The sequence below is a fragment of the Merops nubicus genome, unplaced genomic scaffold (genome assembly GCF_000691845.1).
Source record: "Merops nubicus isolate BGI_N331 unplaced genomic scaffold, ASM69184v1 scaffold2202, whole genome shotgun sequence".
NCBI lineage: Eukaryota > Metazoa > Chordata > Aves > Coraciiformes > Meropidae > Merops > Merops nubicus.
In genome coordinates this window covers 21,408-41,489 of record NW_008594077.1, presented here as the reverse complement: position 1 = coordinate 41,489, position 20,082 = coordinate 21,408, and the positions used below count along the sequence as shown (strand labels likewise).

Genomic DNA, 20,082 nt, shown 5'->3' with positions numbered 1-20,082 from the left:
GGAAAAAAAGAATAATTAACACCTCTGCCTAAGTAGGGACAAAGCTAGAATTTGTCATAAAGAGTTATTCATCAGCAGTCCGTTTACATTAGAAGATGTCTGGAAATCATTGGTAGAATGAAAATACTGAAAATCGAACAGGAACACAAAAGCAAGCCAGGACTGGCTAGCAATGAAAGAAGCTATAAATGAATGAAATAGGAATGTATAATGAAAGCTAACAGGAAATCAAAGCACTGCAAAACCCAACCAAACCAAAAATCAGCAACACATGGGAAAAATTTTCTATGTACACACCCATTCCAACTGCAAATACTGCAAGCAGGTTATACAGCAACTTCTTTGGCAAAATAAATTCCATAGCACTTTGCCTCTACTGGTTTCATTCAGTCCATCGTCATCTCTTATTTTTCTGTTAGCCTAATTTTCTCACTGTCCTGGTTCCGTGTAAAAAGGGGTTCAGGGCAGGACCCACACGGAACAGAACTATGTACTCGCCTCTCCCCCACCCCCTCGAGAGAGAGAGAGAGAGACACTTTTTAAAAAAAATGAAGTATATTGTTCAACAAGGAACAGAAAACGAAAAAAGCGAGGTAAGGAAAAATAATATATATAAAGATCAGGGGAATAATACAAAAAGATAAAATATACAAAACCCTCAGAAATGGTTCCAGGGTCCCACGGAGTGAAAGGAGAACTTTCCTCTCTGAGCTCCAAGGCAGGAGGGAAACAAGAAACCACTCCCTGCCTCTTATCAGAGTGTGTGTGGAAAGGGGAGGGAATACAATGGTTTCACCCCCACCCGGGGTCCTCCCAGTTGCTGGAAGGTAGCGCCCCCCTTCCAAGCCTCAAACCACAACACTCCCATAAACCAGAAGGAAACTAAATCAATGTTTAGATTTAACAAGTTTTTCCCATACAATTGCATGCCTTTTTTGAAAGCTTCTAAGTGCACTTTATAAAACTGATATAGCTTTTTCCTGCATACTGAGACTCAGTTCACTTACTGTGTAGCAATCATAGTGTAGACAGAGCAACGGAAAAACTATTTCCACTAGAAATATTGCAAAATGAGGCTGATGTGTCAGCAAAGAAGTCTATTTAAATGTATTAACAATGCCACTTTGCCAAAGTATGCTATAAATTCCATTTCAATCAGCATATCTTGTTCAACCACTGTAACTCTAGCACAGGAAAAATAAATCTCACTTTATTATACCCACAGTCATGGTAATATGTTCTATATAGTACTATTTTTAACTCTTACATACTTTCATCATTTCCAGCTCAATGCATCAAAAGCTGACATTTGCTTCATTTTGTTTTAATTTATAATAATCTGAATTACTACATAAGTGAAAATTACATCCTCAGTAGCTTTATATTTTCACTCCAAGAAAGAACAGGATTGATCTGTTTTTCTCTTTACGCGTATCTGGAACACTATGAAGTGCAAGTACTTGATTTGCATTCCTCATGCAATAGAAAAGTCAATGCTGAAAGGTTAAATGCAACATCCATTCAATTTGCTGCATGTTCAAACTATACAGAGCTTAAAAACTTACATCTAATTGCAAGTAATAAACACAAGAAATAGATTAATTCCATTTCCTTGATTTTCTCTACTGAGACTCTGCTGAGAACATGTTGAAAGTGCTAATTACATGCCTGTTTCCAAAAGATCAAACCAATTCATTATGACCTTTAACACACAATTGAATAGTAAGGTTTGTACTTGGTCCTGTCAGGGTATCCTTGAATTACAGAATTTAACCACTTTATCTTAGTTAAAACACCAAGCATCAGACAGATAAAGGAATAAATAATGGATTATCTTCAGTAAGAGGAAACAACATGGGCAGCGGAAGGTTTCCAACTCTCAGGTAGGACTGCAGTCAAATGTGTCTCATTTGTGAACGTTCCTCTCTTTGCTACCAGTTTAGGCATTTGCTCCACTCATAGTGTATCAGTACACTGCCACCATAAACAACAAAGGGATAACACGAAGGTTCTTAGCATGATGGCCAGACAGCACGTTGCTAATCACCTTCATGTACCAGAACAGCCTTTGAAAAGTCACTATCATAACCACCACGTGAAGCATCAAGTGAAACTAGCACACTGAAGGCCAAGGAGTGAAAGGATGCACAAAGCTCTCACCTGATTCTTAGGTTTGCTGGAAACGGTCTAGGACTTGAGCTCAAGCCTCCACCTCAGTATTTAAGAACAACTCCAAGCTTACCTGCATTACCTTCTGCTGAATCTCCTCCAGTTGTGTGCGCTTGCTACGCTGCCTGCAAACTTCCTGGTAGCGTGTGTACTGCTCTCTGAGCGAGTCCAGCAGCTTCATGACCTGTGGCTGAGCAAGCAGCTCATCATCCATTGGAGACCAGGACACCCCCCCATCTGAACCATTGAACCGACGCTGCTGTAACTCCGATAGTAACTCATGACCTTTAAGAACACATATAATGACGGGGTTAAATTAGATTTAAAAAGAAGTACAACAATTACTAAGCATGCCTGCTTTTAGACCATCCAGTGGTATATTTTTGCAGCTACTGATCTTTCAAGCACTGGGCACATTTAATGATGCCATTTCCTGCAGAGCACTGGTGGCAGTTTGTGGGATTGTTCCAGTCATAAAAATAGGGCAGAAAACGCAGTGTATTTTTGGTATATAAGAGACATGACAACAAACATTCATATTGACAATAGCAATTGCAAAGCACAATCTTGAGTCTGAAACTACAAGTATTCCAGTGTATTTCAAAATACTCTGGAGGATCCAAAGTATTTCTCCCAAACAAATCATATTCTTAGATTAAACAAAAGATCCAGAAGCACTAACAAAACAAGCATATAATTTCTCTGTTATCTTTCAGGATTTTTAAAGCAAGTACAAAAATTTTCACAGAAAGCGTGGAGCTGAATAGTAAGTATATTGATAAATGTTTTTTTTCCACTCACTTTTCTCACCCTTTTCTTTGTGCCTCTAAGCATCACATTAGGGTACACTCTCTAGAGTGCAATGACTTTCATCTATGCAAAAACAGTATGTTTTGACCATTGAATCCTCTGTGTAAAGTGTTTGAAGAATGCTATTACTAAGTCGTAGTAAGGTTTTTGAGATAGAAACACGATACTGCCAGTAAATCTAGATCCTCAGTTTGTTCCCCAGAAGCTCAATGAGCAGCTTAGCAAGTAAAGCAGTGTTTGGTCACTAAATGGTGTAAAAAATGAGAATCTGCCAATTCCACGTCATCAGTTCTGCAGGTCTTAAAATGGTAACATGCCAGTTCACTAAAAGAAAAATTACCACTAGAAAGGTACCTGTAATACCTCTAGAAAAATGCAGAAATATAGACTCTAAATTCAACTGGTATTATCTACACAATCAAAATACCAAGGGCTTTGGAGATTGCAGCAAGCAACCTTAAATTACTCAGCATATATTAGAGTGAAATGAACATGTCTTAAGAATTCAAACACATTTTGCCATACTATGGAAATAAACACCTCGGATTTCATCTTTTATAACATGGCACAGATAAGCGCCAGTAGCTGCAGAGCAGACAGACTTCAAGGCTTTTAGAAGTCATAGCTCTGTTGGGATAATTTTGAATTTTTATTGAATTGTTTCAGCAGTAAAGTATCAGTATTTTCAAGGTAAAAGCTTATTTTTTTTCTCCCCCCCTTTAAACTACATTCTTATCAAATTGTAAGTACTATATATGTTCATTTTGAGCTTGTGGAAACAAAAGTACCTGTAATTATGGAAGACACAAGCTGTTTATCTAAAACCTCAGTTTGTTCATATTTACCCTCTAGAGTTGGGAGAGTTTAATTGGATAGTTTAATTTTTTATTCTCAAACTTTCCATACAGTAAAGCTAACAACAATAAAGGTTGTCTTTTAGGAAATCCCATGATGCAATGAAAGTCACTAAACATCATACCTAAAACAAAATTCATTATGGCAGAGAATGCATATAAATGTTCTTGGGAGCTATCTGCATACACAAAATTGAAGTGTTTTGTTCAGAAATGTTACCATTAGAGGAGGATACACAGGCTCAAGTCTCGTTTAAGCGTCTACACACACTTTGTATTTTAAAAGCTTTAAAGACCAGAGCAAGGAACTATTGTTTCACCTTTGACTCAATATTATCTCATGTCTAAATAAGCTAAAATTTTACACAGAGAGCATTTAAAGCCAGTAGTTCTCTGTGGCAAATATTATATGTGATCCACAGAGTTTGTAGGAGGCTATAAGGATTTCGAGCACTCAAGACTCTTGATGGCCACCTTAAGACTATGCATTGCTTCCTATTCTACAAAGACACAAATCTTTAAGCAAATTTCTAGTCCAGATCAACAGTCCATGATACTTTATTGTCAACAAGGAATGCACCCCAGAAAACTTAATTTCAGAGAACCCCAAATTGTTCAACACTGAAGGGAGAGTAGTCTAAGCAGTGAAGAGTCTGAAGACTGTATGCTTCACTTTCATAGATGGTCAGGTCAAAACTAGGCTGATGAAGATTATCAGAATTAAGTAGGAATATGCTCTGTACTGGAACCATTTGGTGGGTACTGATATGAATCCAGTCTATAAGGGCAATGCATTGACATTGTATAGGAACAATGTGTTCTCAAAATTAAACACTCGTGTTTACAATACTGTGAAAATGTTATCAATACTACTAAAAACCTATTTAAAAAGATGCATTTGGACTTCTTACATTTGTTAACATCACTTTTTTTTTTAACCCAACAAAGATTACATTAATTGATAAGCTGGTTACATTGTGATGATGGCCAAGATAATTATTGTGCCCTCTGTGCTTTCACCTAGGGCTTAAAAATGAGTAATATTACTTTATTGATAGGGTTTTTTTTGGACTTACTATACCTGTCTGCAACACTGTCTCAGGATCAACTGATGGAAGGAAGTTCAAATCTATTGACCTTGATAAAGTAACAAACACATTATTATTAATAATAAATTTAATAATAAAGCACCAAACATTATTAATAAAATTTGTATCACAGAACTAGAAACTTCAACTAAGGCCAAAGCAACATGATTCTTTTGAGATATTGTATGTTCCTTCTTCAGTAAACTCCTCACTTTTTTCAACTCAACTACAAAACAGCAATGCAGCAGCATGTAGTCAACAGCCAAATGAGCATCCATCTGCGCACACACTGATGAATTTTGTAGTTTACATTATAATCTTTTAGAATTTCTTTACATATTTCAAAATTCATATGGCATATAATATATTCAATATTGTTTGGATTTCCAAAGAAATTTTATAATCCAAAAGTATTTATTTCCAAAAGCAAATCACACACCTTTCTTTTTCTTGTTGAGTTCCTTTATCGCCTTCATTATTAATCAGAGCAAGCTCATCCAGTAAGGATGTTGATTCTTTCGTGAACTTTTCAAATACCTAAATAAGAGGCAGGTTTTAATTTAAGAAATGAAAACTTATGTAAGTGGCAGCATTGAAGGCATCAGTGCAAATTTATCTACCAGTTCCGTTAGTATACTTCAATCTTTACAGAGTGTAATTATTTCCCAGCATTCAGATGGTAGGGTAGAAGAGTACAAAATACAAAGTTCGGTTCAGGGAACACTTAAAAGCATTAAGATTCCTTGGGGAGACAGCAAATGTTACACAATCTATGAAAGATGGACTGAGATCTGAAATACTGAAAATATTTTGAGATTTCTAAAAACCTTGAGGTTCTTATGGACATATTTATTCTATGTCTTCATTTAAGCCTTGAAGTAAATATTAAGGATAATACCAGACAGTCAAAGCATGCCACACAAGCACCTGACAGCTCACTTGCATGGATCAAGTTTGTGAATATTCCAGCTTTTAATCACTAGTACCATGGGCTATATTGTACAAAATAACTAAGATAAAAGAAAGATGTATTATATAGAAAGAAATACCGTCATCAGTTTCTTTAAACAGGGCCTTACTGATCTCTCATAACAGTGCCTGTAGAGTGAGACACTGGGTACCTTTCAGATGAGTCCTCTGTACTTGACTTCTGAGGGTTGGTTTTTTAGGTTGTTTTTCTCCAACAGAACTGAGCATGACTGGGTGCCATACGTGACATGAACAATAACTTCAGGTCTTTTTGGCATTGATAAATTATTGATAAATTGATAAAAAAACCAACAGCCTGCATATGAGCCTTCCTTAACTTATCTAGAACTACTTACATTTCAGGGCAAACCAAAAATGACATGAAGTGGCTCTTAAAAGCTAATTTATAAGAGTGAGCTATGCAAACCAAGAGTTGCTTAAACAGTTTGTGTCTACTAATGATTTTGGGGTGTATTTGCTCCTAGATGTTTATCGCATCTCTGTATCTACTCTGGAAACTGCATTGACAGAGGTTTTAGTGTAGGACAGCTTAAAACCTGGCTCTGGGTCCACAGGAACAAAGGCCTAAGAGATTATCTTGGAAGATCTGCAGTCTACATATTTTCTCCTGGTTTTTCATTTCACCTATCAGTAGCCAAACAATTTCCCTTCCCAGAAACTACGCCATACACTCATGGTCTTCTAGGGCGAGGGTCTAAGAGAGAGCTTCATTAAGGAACCTGTTAGTTGAACAAAATTAATTACTTTAGCTTTACCCCTTGAGCAAATCCAATGTTAGTTATCACCATAAGACTATTTTTGCATTTGAACTGCACTACCACACATGACAATGTCTGCACACTTTGTAATTCCTACACAAATAAAAATCCATTGGTCAAGAAAAAGACATTTGAAAAAACCCATAAAACTAACCAGCCTTTTATTCAACCAATCCATGTGATCATACGTGAGAGTTCCTCCAAAATCTTCTGTTAGTTGGCATGGTTCTATATATCGAGTCAGCTTGTTAGCAGATACTAAAATAACCTGCAACAATAAGAGAAATTTTAGGTAAATTTCTAAGTCATGCTTGTATTTTTCCTTAAGTATCTGAGGAGTTAAGTGTGTCCAGAGGTACTGAGCAAATCTTTCTGTGACTAAGAGAAAGTGACCCTTTTACTGCTAAACGTTCAAATGAAGTGTGGCTGGTTGCAATACACATGGGCCTAAAACAGGTAGGTAGTTTTGACATGCAGTGTACATCCCATGCATAATCTGTACCGTCGTGTCTATTTACTATAGGAAAAGGAAGTGTGTTTCTTGGATATCTGTTTTCTTGGTGGTAACTGATGCTTCTTGATTGAGTCATCATACACCATATGATTTACTTTTAGTGAATGCAGTAGCAGGGTATCACACTGCAAAGCACTTAATACTTTTATCAGTCCACTGCAATACTTCGAGTCCGAGAGATGAGTTTCTGTCATAAAACTTAAGTGGCTGCATATACTGTGCAACCGTGCTCAGTAAGAGTTTAATCAAGCATACTCTTTCCATGAGTACTCCAGTTCAAACCTTAGTATGCTTAAAAGTCTAAGTCATTTGCCCAGAAGGCAAATCTAGCTTGTCAACTACTTCAGGAAATAAAGAAAACAGAAGGACCATAACTAGTCAACAGACTTAACTCTTCCACTAATTTCTGCATCCTAGAAGCTCCTGGCTGACTCTTACTCATATAATACTAACCCAAAAGCTGCCAGCACAAGTTGCTCTGATGCATGAAATAAGTCCTGGGGGCGGGGGGGAAATCTATGGCAGTAGAAATTCTGGCAATACATAGCAAATATAGCTGGTGGGAAGGGGATTTTTGACAGCTCATCAGATAGCACACATTCGTGAAGGGAACAAAAATATGTGGAAAGAACCTTCTACTTCTAGTCCAGCTCTGTGTTCCTGCAGACAGTGAAAGACAGAAAATTCATTCTAAACTTACAGGATTTCTCCTTGAAAGGACCTCAAGGGTTTTGTCTTCCAATATTTCACAACAGTTCAGACCTGTTTAGATCACTAAGCCAATGTGGCATGACAAATCATTCATGAAAATACTGTGTTTCTGAGACAGGTTTTGAGATCAAAAGCCATTCAAGTCAACAACCATTGGTCATCTTTAAAAACTGAAAGTAGAAGTTGTGCAGCCTCCATCCTTGGAGGTTTTTTAAGGTCCATTTGGATAAAGCCTTGAGTAACCTTGTTTCACCTCACAGATGATCTCACTTTGAGCAGGAAGTCAGACAGAGACTCCCTGAGATCCCTTCCAGTCAGAATTACTCTGATTTTTCAATCCTTACAACTCAAGAATCCAAAACACTTCTAGACAAATGGTCTAATATTTCATGTAAAGGATTATCTTACACCAACATTCAGCAAATACAGGATATTCTCCTGCATTCTTAATGGTATATAGCTGCCATAAATGGAATTAGCTTGTAGTTTCTTTAAGTAATGCCAGTAACCAGCCCAAACCCCAGATGACTCTAGGTCCAAGAAAAAACAAAGCCTCTGTTCTTCCTTCTTTAGGCAAACATTTATTTTTTAGGTCATTTTTACTCTTTTTTTTTTTTTTTTTTTCCCTCCATCTCTAGGAGTTCATTAGAAAGGAGAAAATTAATTTACTCAAATTGGGACATTTTAGTATGGAAACTGAAGTAAATAGGGTACCTGGTTCACATCACTGATGTATTGGTTCTAAAAAACCCAAAGAATCTGAGGAAAAGGATGGACTGCATTGAGACAACATATTTATGATTTTTTTTTTTTTTTTTTTAACTGAGATCCTTCAGGAAGGAGAAAAGGCAAGAGATATGCTTTACAAACCTGTACCAGGGAAATACTTTTTTAATTTTTTTTTTTTTTCTGCACAGCAAAACCTGCCTGTAACAAACATACTACTCACATGAGAAAATAATCCTCTAACAAAAAAATCAAACAACCCAGAAGTGAGACTTTGTCAAAGAATACAAATGCCTTTTACATTCTATCAGGAAAAACTGAACAAAACAAAACCTTCCACCTTAAGAGCAGACCCTGTTTTAACTTTTTTTTTTTTTAGCTGTCTCTTTCTTAAAGTGTTTATTGACTGTTCACTGGGGTAACTGCAGAAATCCTGTCTGAAGAGTTCAAGCAAACAAACATTTGAATGTTTGACAAGGTGGTGGTGGAGAGGACATTTCTGAACAGAATTTAGCTCTTGTTCCAGACCTAGACTAGTGGCAGTGCTAATCTAACACCATCCACATGTATTAAACTAGTAACTTTGATATTTCTAGGTGTCAAAAGTGCAATTTGCCCCTCTGAATCTGATGAAATAATGTTTTAATCACCTACTATAGATTAATAGTCCATAAAAACACAGTAAGAACTAAAAAAAAAGCTGAAAAGCAGTAGGTGCAATGTTGTACAGGGAGAAGATAAGACACTTATCTTTTAAAGATATAAATTCTACTTTAAGTTTAGCACTTAAAGCATGTGACCTTTTTCTGTCACAGGTTCCTAAAACTTTTCAAAGTCTAATCACATTGAGAATGTCAAATTACCACATCCAGAAAAAAGTTTTCTTTTATGAATAAGCATTCCCCCTTTGCATTCGAATTTCACACTTCAACATTCTGTCTGTTGTGCTTCACAAAGCTTTCAGTCACATGGGCCCTGCAAAATCCTTCAACGGTTTAATAATTTGTTAATGGCATACTTAGAATTATTTTTTTTATCCTTCCCTCTAAAACTGTCACTATCAAACTGAACTAGACTACTAACCACAGAGAAAACTCTAGTTTCTCCTCCCTCTGTGAACAGAATGGTGATGGCTGCCTATTGCTGGGTGAGCTCTAAATACTCCACAAAAAGACCTAGGTTCAGATTAAGACCATTTATAGTTTTAAAAATAGAAATATCCTACTGTTTGCTTGCAAGTGAATTGTGTTTTGTTGTTTTTCAAAGTAATCTTATTATGTTGACTTCAGGAAAAAAAAAAAAGTTTTCTTAATCCCAAGTAAAAGCCTTTGGACAGCAAACTACAGTAGGATGTTGAGGTGAACAGCTTAAATTTTCTAATGAATAAATAAATAGATCTGGACATATGGTAAACCAGGAAAAAAAAAAAGTATAAATTACTGAATCCTTAAATCTTTGTTTCCCTTCCCACATGATCCACCAGTTCAGACAACAGGGTCAGCTAGTAGGGTGACAGGGGCAGTAAGTTTCAAATATGTCCTGCTTGCTACCAACCCCAGCCCCTACTACTATCAGATGTCCTCAGTTCTTAAAACCTAGAAGAGGAACAGTAGCTCTCTTCATTGCTCTAATCAGCAAACTTGCTTTGTACAGTACTGGCCTGCTAAAACATTGTGAAAGCCTTTGCAGAAATAACTCAGAAGAGTGCTTTGGAAGAACTGCTGTATTTTTCAGTAAACCAAAATGACATTCTTAAGAACTGCCAAAGAGAACAACAACACCAAAAAAACCACCCACACCCAAACACGTACTGCAAAGTCTTGTGCTTCAAATACAAAATTCCCTTTTTGCTCAGGAGTGAGACTACAGTTAATTTTTCTAGTAACATGACTTTGACCCATACAGTGTCACTAACATTTTTCATAATAAAAGAGTTTTGAATACTGTTTGTACAAAGCTGACCTTTCAGAGGGAAATTCTGAATATTCAATAGGACATGTAAAAGTACACCCAAAATGTTAAAACCATCCATCTGAATGTTCTGAAGAAATGAAAGAGCTCTTTAATATAAATGTCACAGAGCCAAACCCAGGAGCTACTGGAAGACAGGATGGTATAAGATTTCAATAACAATGCATTTTTTTCTTAAGTGTGTAATATTTCCACAGCCATACTAAATCTAAAAAGGAGCAGTTATCTTCCAAAACAACACAACACACATGTCCCTTGAGAATACAAAATTTAAACAATCACATCCAAGCATATGCTGCTTTTCTTAGAGAAGTAAATATCTGTATCAATCTTCACAGCTTCATATCAGTGAGTAGTGCATTCCAGTTCTGGGACAAATTAAGAAAATTATCTAAAAAACTGGATGGTAACATCCTACATCTATTATCAGAGCAAAAGATTTACGTTGGGAAATAGATACAGAAGCATTGTAAGGGCACTAAATCCTATTTTTAATCTCAGACATAAAAAAGTCTTCAAATTCAAATTTAACTTAAAAGAATAATTGGTATAATCTCTTACAAAAAAAAAAAAAAATCTATTAACTGACATTCACACAACATTATAAACCTAAAAAAAACACACTGAATTTTACAAAATAGAAAAAAGCCAATGCTAACAAACTTTCATTAAAATTGAGAAAATTCATTATATACACTTATCTATACAGCTTGTAATTTGCTAGTTCACTTTTGGTTTTGTGTGGTTGGGGGGGTTCACAAATCTCTAGTAAAGAATTCTTGTCAGATGTACCTAACTACTGAGCAGGTTATATAGGCTGAAAGTGCATTACCAACATGTGCCACAGTTTCTCACTTATTTTAAGTAACCCTCATGATCATGTGGATATTAAATGATGCTAGTCATGAAATCAGATGCATTTTTAGCAAAATGAAAATATTCTAAGGATTACAATGTATATATTATGCACAGTATAAATTTTCTGGTGTTATATTAACACAAGGACATGGACCCATTGAGGTGTGTCCAGAGGAGAGCCACAAAAATGCTCTGAGGGCTGGAGCAGCTCTCCTATGAGGACAGGCTGAGGGAGCTGGAGTTGTTCAGCCTGGAGAAGAGGAGGCTCCAGGGGGACCTTACAGTGACCTTCCAGTACCTGAGAGGGGCCTACAAGAAAGCAGGGGAGGGACTATTCACAAGGGTTTGTAGTGACAGGATGAGGAGTAATGGCTTTAAGCTAGAAAAGGGGAGATTTAGGCTAGACATTAGGAAAAAGTTCTTCAATACGAGAGTGGAAGATCACCGGAATAGGTTGCCAAGAGAAGTGGTGGAGGCCCCATCCCTGGAGACATTCAAGGTTAGGCTTGATGAGGCTCTAAGTAGCTTTATCTAGTTAGAGATGTCCCTGCTTATAGCAGGGGGGTGGGACCTCTGGACGTCTCTTCCAATCCAAACATTCTATGGAAAAGTGACAGAAATGCAACGAATGGCAAGAACATCTAAGCATAATATATATATAATCTTTACGTTATCTGATTTCACACATTGCAGTGTAACTGACTACAAAGGTAGCTACTCTAAGAGTATATTAACATACTTACTCAATATGACCAGAACATCACTGCCTCATTTGCTAATTTTAATAAACTAGCATTAAAATATTTAATACTTCTACAATTTACTTACTGGAACATAAGAATTTGTCAGTCCTAAAAATACTTTTTTTAAAAGAATATGAATAAGGTATGCTAAAAGCTGGTTATACTTATCTGGTCTCCAATTGGCAATTTTGGACAAGCTTCATTCAAAGAGATGTAAGTAGAGGGGTTTTTGCTCATTTCCCAAAAATTCTGCTAAGAAACACTGGGAAGCCTAGATAGCTCTTCACCTCTCAGAGCCTGGCTGATAGGTATAAAATGCTGAATTTTTATAAAGTCCTTTGGGTTCAATATTAAAGCTGTTTTCTTAGCAGATTGATTCTTGATGATTTGTTATGCCAGTAGCTTACAAATCCAAACAGCTTTAGAAAAATACAGTTAAAGCTTCAATGAACAAGACAGAGATTTTGCAAGGATAAGTTTGCACTTCAGCCTGTGCAGAAGTCCAAACCAACGACTGCCTATATTCATTTTTCATCCTACACTGAAGGCAGATTTTGTATAAAATAGTAGCTTTAAAAAAAAAAAAAAAAAAAAAAAAAAAAACCAAAACCAACTAAGTGTGTATCAGTTGTTTCCTAAAGCACAACTGGATTCATGTTTGGCATTTTTTTGAATGCTACCTGTGCTTTTTCTCCAGACTTAGCTGCTGGGAAAACTTATATACAGCTTCAACTATTCTCCTGGTGATTCTTCAAGGATGACTATGGCACTCGTAACAGACAAAACATAGCTGCACATATATCCAGTCTGACAGAGATTCATTGCCACAGAACTGTAAAAAAAGACTTCCTTTCTCCAAGGAGAAGAATCTTATTGTTGGATGATAAATATTGTTTCACTCCATTTTTTTTAAACATTATTTGATTAAATACTGAGTAGAACAGAGTGTTATTTGTTAATATGGAACACTAATCTATATAATGATCACTTGCTTTAACATTATACCAAGAAGCACAAGTTAAACAGTGTCTGGCCAGTATCCCACAGAAATCTGGCACACTAGAAACCCAAGAGCAGCTAGCAGAATCTAAATAAACACTAGACTAACTCCTCTCCCAGTAACTGCCTCCTTCACTTTCAAGCACTCAGTTTTGCTCACTCACTCACCTTCCCCTCCAGGGTTCATGACAATAATTAGCATACTATCTTTTTTCCATACCAGAGAAGAGGCTAATAGCACACACAATCTGGTATTTTCCAGCACAACCTCCTTTAGAGCAGCATTACTGACATAAATGCAGGCTCATGTACTTCCAGCTCCACAGGCACAATTCCCCAATTTGACCCAAGTTTTTAAAAGAAAATGCCCCAGTGTTAGCAGCAACAACGATACATACAGATGAAAAGAGAGATGTATTTAAATAAACATCACTTGGATAAAAAATTGGAACTCCCATATGCATTTTGGGGAAAGTCCTTGAAAGCTACACATTTTGGTGCCTCAGTATTAAAACACTAAATTGGAACATCCGATACAAAAATTAAAGACTTCCTACAAAGTGTTATTCATTCTTAACTCTGTAGAGCCATACTCTCTCTCTCCTTATTAGCATTATTCTTAAAAGATTAATCGGGGGTGATTGTGTCACAATTCATTTCCAAGTAGTAAAAGCTACTAAAAAAACAAGGCAAGTAAAAGCTAAGATATAGAGATACATATAGTAACAAAAGTTGATTTCAAAATGCAAGAACACATAATATAATATCCTCTCGTACTAACACAAAGTTCTGGACAACAATGTGTTTTCAATAGTACAAACCCACCTCCCAGTTAAACAGTTCTTAAACAGGTCCTACACTTTTAAACAAATTACAAGATCTCACTAGTTATTTTTCAGTGACATCACATGGAAAAGGACAAGTCAGCTACCTAGTATTTCTTGCAGAGCAATTCTGATATGCAAGTATAAAGACCATAAAAACGTTGATATACTGGGAAAATTTGCATGGAAAAAATGTTATTTTTAGGATTCTGTACTCCTATGCATATTGAGGACTTGCCACTATAGACTTGAGATTTTCTAGAGCAGATTCTGCTGATAAATGATCCTAAGAAATTTCTGACACTGTTACTGGAGACTTAGAGTTGATAGCTTCTACAATGCAAGTATGAAACATTTGGAACTACTCAGACTTTGGACTTCAGGACTACCAGGATCCTTTTGCTACACACTCTGCTTTTTCTAACTAGTTCCAAGTAGTTTATCAACTTTTTCTTTTCTTTTTTACAAGTCCTTAATGTCTTATCTCACAAACCTAAATGAACTTTTAAAATTTTGCTCCATGACTTCCACAAGTTTGTAAGAACAGCAAGCACACTTTCCTCCTCCCTGCTTCCAACAAACTGATCAAAGCACTAATCTAGTACCTATATCAGGCTCATATTATTTTCTTTTCAGTCCCTTAAATGAATGACAAATAAAAAAAGTCTTTAGGCAGTTTTGCATTGTGTAGAAACTTGTATGTTTCTTCTATTTTTATGGCACACGTTACTCATAGTAGTTGTCTTCCTGTGCAAAGCTCAGGATGAAACACAACACGCTACAGCTACTAGCAACGAGTAACTTGTTTCATGTGACTACAGAAAGTATATTAAAAAGCAACATTTCTCAACCCCCCAAAACACAGAAATTTTTGTATTTAAACCCAGTTCTTCATTTATTTTAAAACATTAATAGTATTAAGTCTCACAGTGTAACACAGGCAACATTTCAGCCGAAAGACACCCTTGGAACAATTAAGACCATTCTCCTGTTACGAAGTATGGGCACAGAACCAGAGAAAAGTACTTCCATGAACACATGAACTAGTTGCTGATAAGTGTTTTAGGGAGCAATAAAGGGACAGGGGAAAGCTCTGCTGGACGATGACTGCAAATTTACCTGAGGCAGGTCCAAAGCCAACACTAATACTAAACAGAAAAAAGGATATGGACTTTTATTCAGCTCAGTCACCCTGCCTCTTTATACTCATCCACCCAGTAGCCTTTTGATCTCAGTTCTCACATTTATTTTCAGTGCTTTACAACTCATCACCACCACTTCTCACTCTGAAGCAGACGATCTCTGCCTTCGAACAAGAAGGCAGGCATTGTGATCAATGGCTTCATATGGCAACATTAGGCAAGGTAGTAGAAATAGATCAGGTAGCAAGAAATAGGAGGTAGATGTGATGACCCATTAGAAATCACAGTTGCAGAGCATTTACTTCAAAGAAAATTAGACCACACTCTCAAGTGAATTAAAAGATTTCATACTTGCATTTAAAGTTTTAGATCATATTTATTTCATTAGTGCAAAAGCAATCTTGGATCTTCCTAACAGTTTATGCAAATGTAACCATGACCCGAAACACAAGCTGGGTGATGCTTTGTTTTTACTGCAGGAAATACAGGATTATGCAGCTAAAGATTCGTGCAATGAGTTATTGGCTTCCATAACCTTATCTGTCCTTTGCACTCAGATCAGGAATAGAGCAAAGACCTACTACTGTCTCTAACAGATATTTCTTGGAGCACAGAGAAGGTGGGTCATTTTTGCTGAGCCAGTTTTCCTATCACGACAGATAAGCAAGAGTTAATGAATGGTGAAGAACAAAGGCTTGCCTAATAACAAGAGTGATTCTTCATTATCTGGGAAAGTCCAAGATTCTTCCTACTGTTCTCTCAGTTTTCCTTGTCCTTTACTGAAGAATGCTATTTAAGAATATTAGTTATCACATAGGAAAACAAAATAACCAAACCAAAACCCACAAGAAAGTGGAAGATACAAGGAAAAGCCACGAGCTAGGATGGTCTCACAGAGTCTCTTCAGAAACATCTATAGCAACTCTATACCAACAGCTGCTCATTATCCAACCTCAGTCACATGATAAATGCCCAAAGGCTGATGGTAGCCCCTCATGCAAGCAGGCAGCCCCACCCTGTTTCAGTGCTTTTAAATTAGGCAGAAGGGAAACCTCAGAGCAAACACCTACCAGCTAAAATGAGAAATCAACAGCTACCCGTGTGGGGTTATTTTCTATAGGCTTTCTGCTTATTTGTCTAGAAATATAGTCTAGCTGAGTCATATTAAAGAAAAAAATCAAAGAAGAATCTTCTAGAGGATTAACTTCCAAACTGGGAATGCCGTGATACCACTACATAAAAATTCTTTTATAGCACTACTTCAAAGGTTTCCTGAACTTATCCAAGGAGCACCATTACAGGTGTGCAGGTGGGAAAAGAGCATAAATCAGACAGTAAGGACTGCTAAAGAGATGGGGTTCACCTTTTATTACTGACACTCTCTAGACTTTGGCATTTTCCTTACATCCTGAAAGCATCTGTGTGAAAATGAGTATTGCAAACTTACGAGCTTGTGTTTAGAAAGTGTCTTAAATCATCCCTTTGAGCAGAGGTGGTTGGTTCAATCTCTTTAATTTTCACCTTGATGTGCTCCAAACAATCAGCTACTCTATAGAAGGTAGACACCACCATATTCTTTTTGATTAAAGAAGCTACAACTGAGCTGCTACATGCTGAACTTCAGGATAGAAATATACAGTGACTTTACTTCCCTGCTAGTCCTCTCAAGGGATTCAGATGAAGAGACAGAATTTGTGAAACTCAAGAGAGTCTGACTGTAATGCAAGTTAAAGACTATCATAGTTGGAACCACATCCAGTAACAAATTTCCAGGCACCTCACTACCTCTGTTAGTGACTATCCTGCTGACTGCAGACTTTCAAAGACACAAGTGGCTGTTCAGAGATTCTTTGAATTTCTCTGTTGAACTTGGACTACTTTGCAAATCTGCCTTTAAAGAACAACTTAAAAAGAAAATATAGTCTTCAACTTTAAGATAAACAACCTGAAGGCAAACGTGCAGGATTTCCTTACTTAAAAGATTCTAAAGCAAATTAAAAAATAAAAATGAAGTAATGTAATAAAAAGAATCTTAGAGCAGATTTAAAAAAAAAAGTTTGGTCATCTGATTGAAAACAGGAAACTTATTCCTTAACCTCACAGTCCACTTTCACGTGCAGGAATTGTTTCAAAAAAAATGAAGCCATGTATTCTAGGTAAAGTTTGATACATGATTTAACAGAAAATTAATATGAATTAACAGCATTTTATCTAGATTATAAGAGTCTTTAGGTTTATATTTAGCACTTACAGAAGTTTTCAGGTGCCACCTTCTAATTTCCATTTTCCCTGAGCTAAGTTTTCGCACTTACAGAAGTTTTCAGGTGCCACCTTCTAATTTCCATTTTCCCTTACAGGAGTATTCTACAGGAGTATTCTACAGGAGTATATAAGTATGTTATAACCTTATTAACAGAAAGAATGACAGAGCACTAGACAAAGCTACAAAACACTTTTCTATTCAATCTCTTTCACAAAAAATGCTATCTCTAAGAGCTTCATTGTACAAAGCAAGTAGACATTTTAGTATTTGGTGAGCATAGCAAGCCTGTTGTAGTTCAAGCGAGATTAGCTTCAAAAATAATTGGAAAGATTGATAACAGCTTATTTTCTAAAAACAGGAAAAAATATTTCCATTAACCTCCCAGAAAGCTAAAAGACCAGAAGTGCTAACATTAGCCTGTGATCTCTTGTACTCCTCCTACCTTGCAAGCTAACAACAATATCAGCTTATATTTGGCAAACTGAAGCAACCTATAGCATTGGCTACTAATGTCAAAGAACTCAGAAAAATGCAAGAACGTGCATGCAGAAGCAACAAGATGTTCTTCAAAATGGTAACTACAGATTTAGTGACACCATGCAACAGGCATCTCAACAGTCTATTACAGAAGAGTAATGAAGAAAGTTCACACTAATCACTGCACAACAGTTTCTTACTCTAAAGATCCACAGTACATATCAAATCGCTTTATCCTCCCCCTGAGCAAAGAATTAAATGCTGTACATTTCTAATTTGAGACCTCCTTCATTTAATATACTTACTGAAAGAGGAAAAAGTTAAAAGGCCACAGCGGCTGTAAATAATAACCACAAAGTATCTGGACTATAACTACTTTTAAAGTGACACTAATTTTCATCCAATTATTCTAGCATTTCAAAAATGGTATTTTTGACTGAAGGAGACAGAAGTTCTACATACCTCAAAGCCCAGTCTATCTTTCTCTTTCCAAAAACAGAAATGTGTAACCTTCTTATCCCAAAATTCATCCGGCTTTACTACACAAACAAGTGACACCTCAGCTGGAACAACATTCTGTAAAACAAATGAAATAATAAGTAAACCAGTCAAGATTAAACCCCCATTTACCATAGACCTGAATTTCACTTACATGTAATCATCTATTTAAAAACCTAAAAAATTCACAGACAGAAATTAAACTGTCTTCTACTTCTATGTCAGTCTGCTGCTTCTATGTCATATGTTGGCTCCCTCCTGCTTTGTAGTTGATTGCACTAAATTTCATAGCGAAATCATGTCAGAACTGAAAAAAAAATGTAACAGCTTTACTCCCAGTCCTGAGGCCTAACCATTAGTCCACAATACATCAGTAACTCACATCAAGATTATATTCTATACTTCTCTAGTACATATTGCTTACAGTAGAATGAAATGGCTTCATGTTAACATTTCAGTATATTAATTCATAGTATTACCAGCAGAACATTCCTCAGTCTAAACCAGAAATTTAACCTACCAAGTTGATTTCATATTACCACACTGAATATAGATTATAGATAAGGAACAGAGACTCCTGATTACTCTCAAGTCATCAGCTATAGCAATACTCAACCCTTAGATAATCACAGTACTGACCTAAAGGTGACACAAACCATGGGATCTCTCTTCACATACCTTATTTATGAAAATATAATTCTGAAAAGGTTTACTACAACCAATTCAGAAATCACAACACTGGGGGGAAAAAAGCTATTTCACTCTTACATTACTTTAATGAATATGCCCCAAAGACTTAAAAGCAGACAGTATTTTTAACACAGAAGTGTGTTCGAGGACTAACCTGCCCCTTTATGAACCATATATCCAAGCAGAGAGAAATCTCAAGTGGTCTGCACAAGTGATTATTTTACATAACAAAATCTTTTATTGCTTCCTTCTCAAATTAAAGATACAGATGTGCAACTCCTGTTTCTGCAGGCTTCATACTGGCAGGAAGCGTGCTGACAGGAAGCCCATGAAATCTTAGCGTGTGCAAATAGCTGCCTTCCCCACTAGCTGAAGTTCCCACTAAATGCCACAATTGCTCATTAGCTGAAGTGAAGGCTCAGTCAAGATCATAATCAGAATATAATGGATGCAATTACTATCACTCCAAGGAATACCATCTTAGTCAAGAATAGGTGAAAGACACCTTGAAACAGACTTAAAAACCCAGGAGCAACAATGAGTCAGGACAACAAAATGAAAATTAGTCATATTTGACACACTTCCTGAGGCTTCATCTAAGCCTGAGAGAAAAAAACTGGTCTGGCAAAGATAAATCATCTGTGCTGTAAGAAAGGCAGTAATTCAAGTTCTCTAATCTATTTAGAATGATGTATCTTGCATTTTCTTCAGCTACTGAGACCAGAAAACCTACAATGTTTAGCAGAAGTAAGAATTATAACTCCACAGTTGGGAAAAGCCAAAATAAGAAATTGTTATGAATTTAATTTGGAATTGGCACTTTTTTTTTTTTCCTTCTTCTACTTTTTATATTATCCAGAATACAATTTCCTATTGGGACTACTATACACAACAAAATCAACTACAGCCAATTGCAATGAAAAGCAAGTAGTACAGCACATTGCATCAGAACCTGCTTGGCTGCACTATCTGTGTGATCTGCTGCCCTGCAGACATT

At 36.4% G+C, this 20,082-nt stretch overlaps 1 protein-coding gene across 1 annotated transcript in view; it reads right to left on the bottom strand.

Annotated features, from left to right (window-relative positions):
* SESTD1 (SEC14 and spectrin domains 1) overlaps window positions 1-20,082 on the bottom strand; it is a 46,961-nt gene that overhangs the window by 16,841 nt on the left and 10,038 nt on the right. Inside the window, exons 4-8 of the mRNA XM_008935611.1 lie at window positions 18,360-18,473; window positions 6,824-6,937; window positions 5,361-5,458; window positions 4,915-4,970; window positions 2,243-2,454 (exon numbers count right to left, since the gene is read on the bottom strand). Coding sequence (XP_008933859.1) covers window positions 2,243-2,454; window positions 4,915-4,970; window positions 5,361-5,458; window positions 6,824-6,937; window positions 18,360-18,473 — 594 coding nt within the window. The remainder of the gene's footprint in view (window positions 1-2,242; window positions 2,455-4,914; window positions 4,971-5,360; window positions 5,459-6,823; window positions 6,938-18,359; window positions 18,474-20,082) is intronic.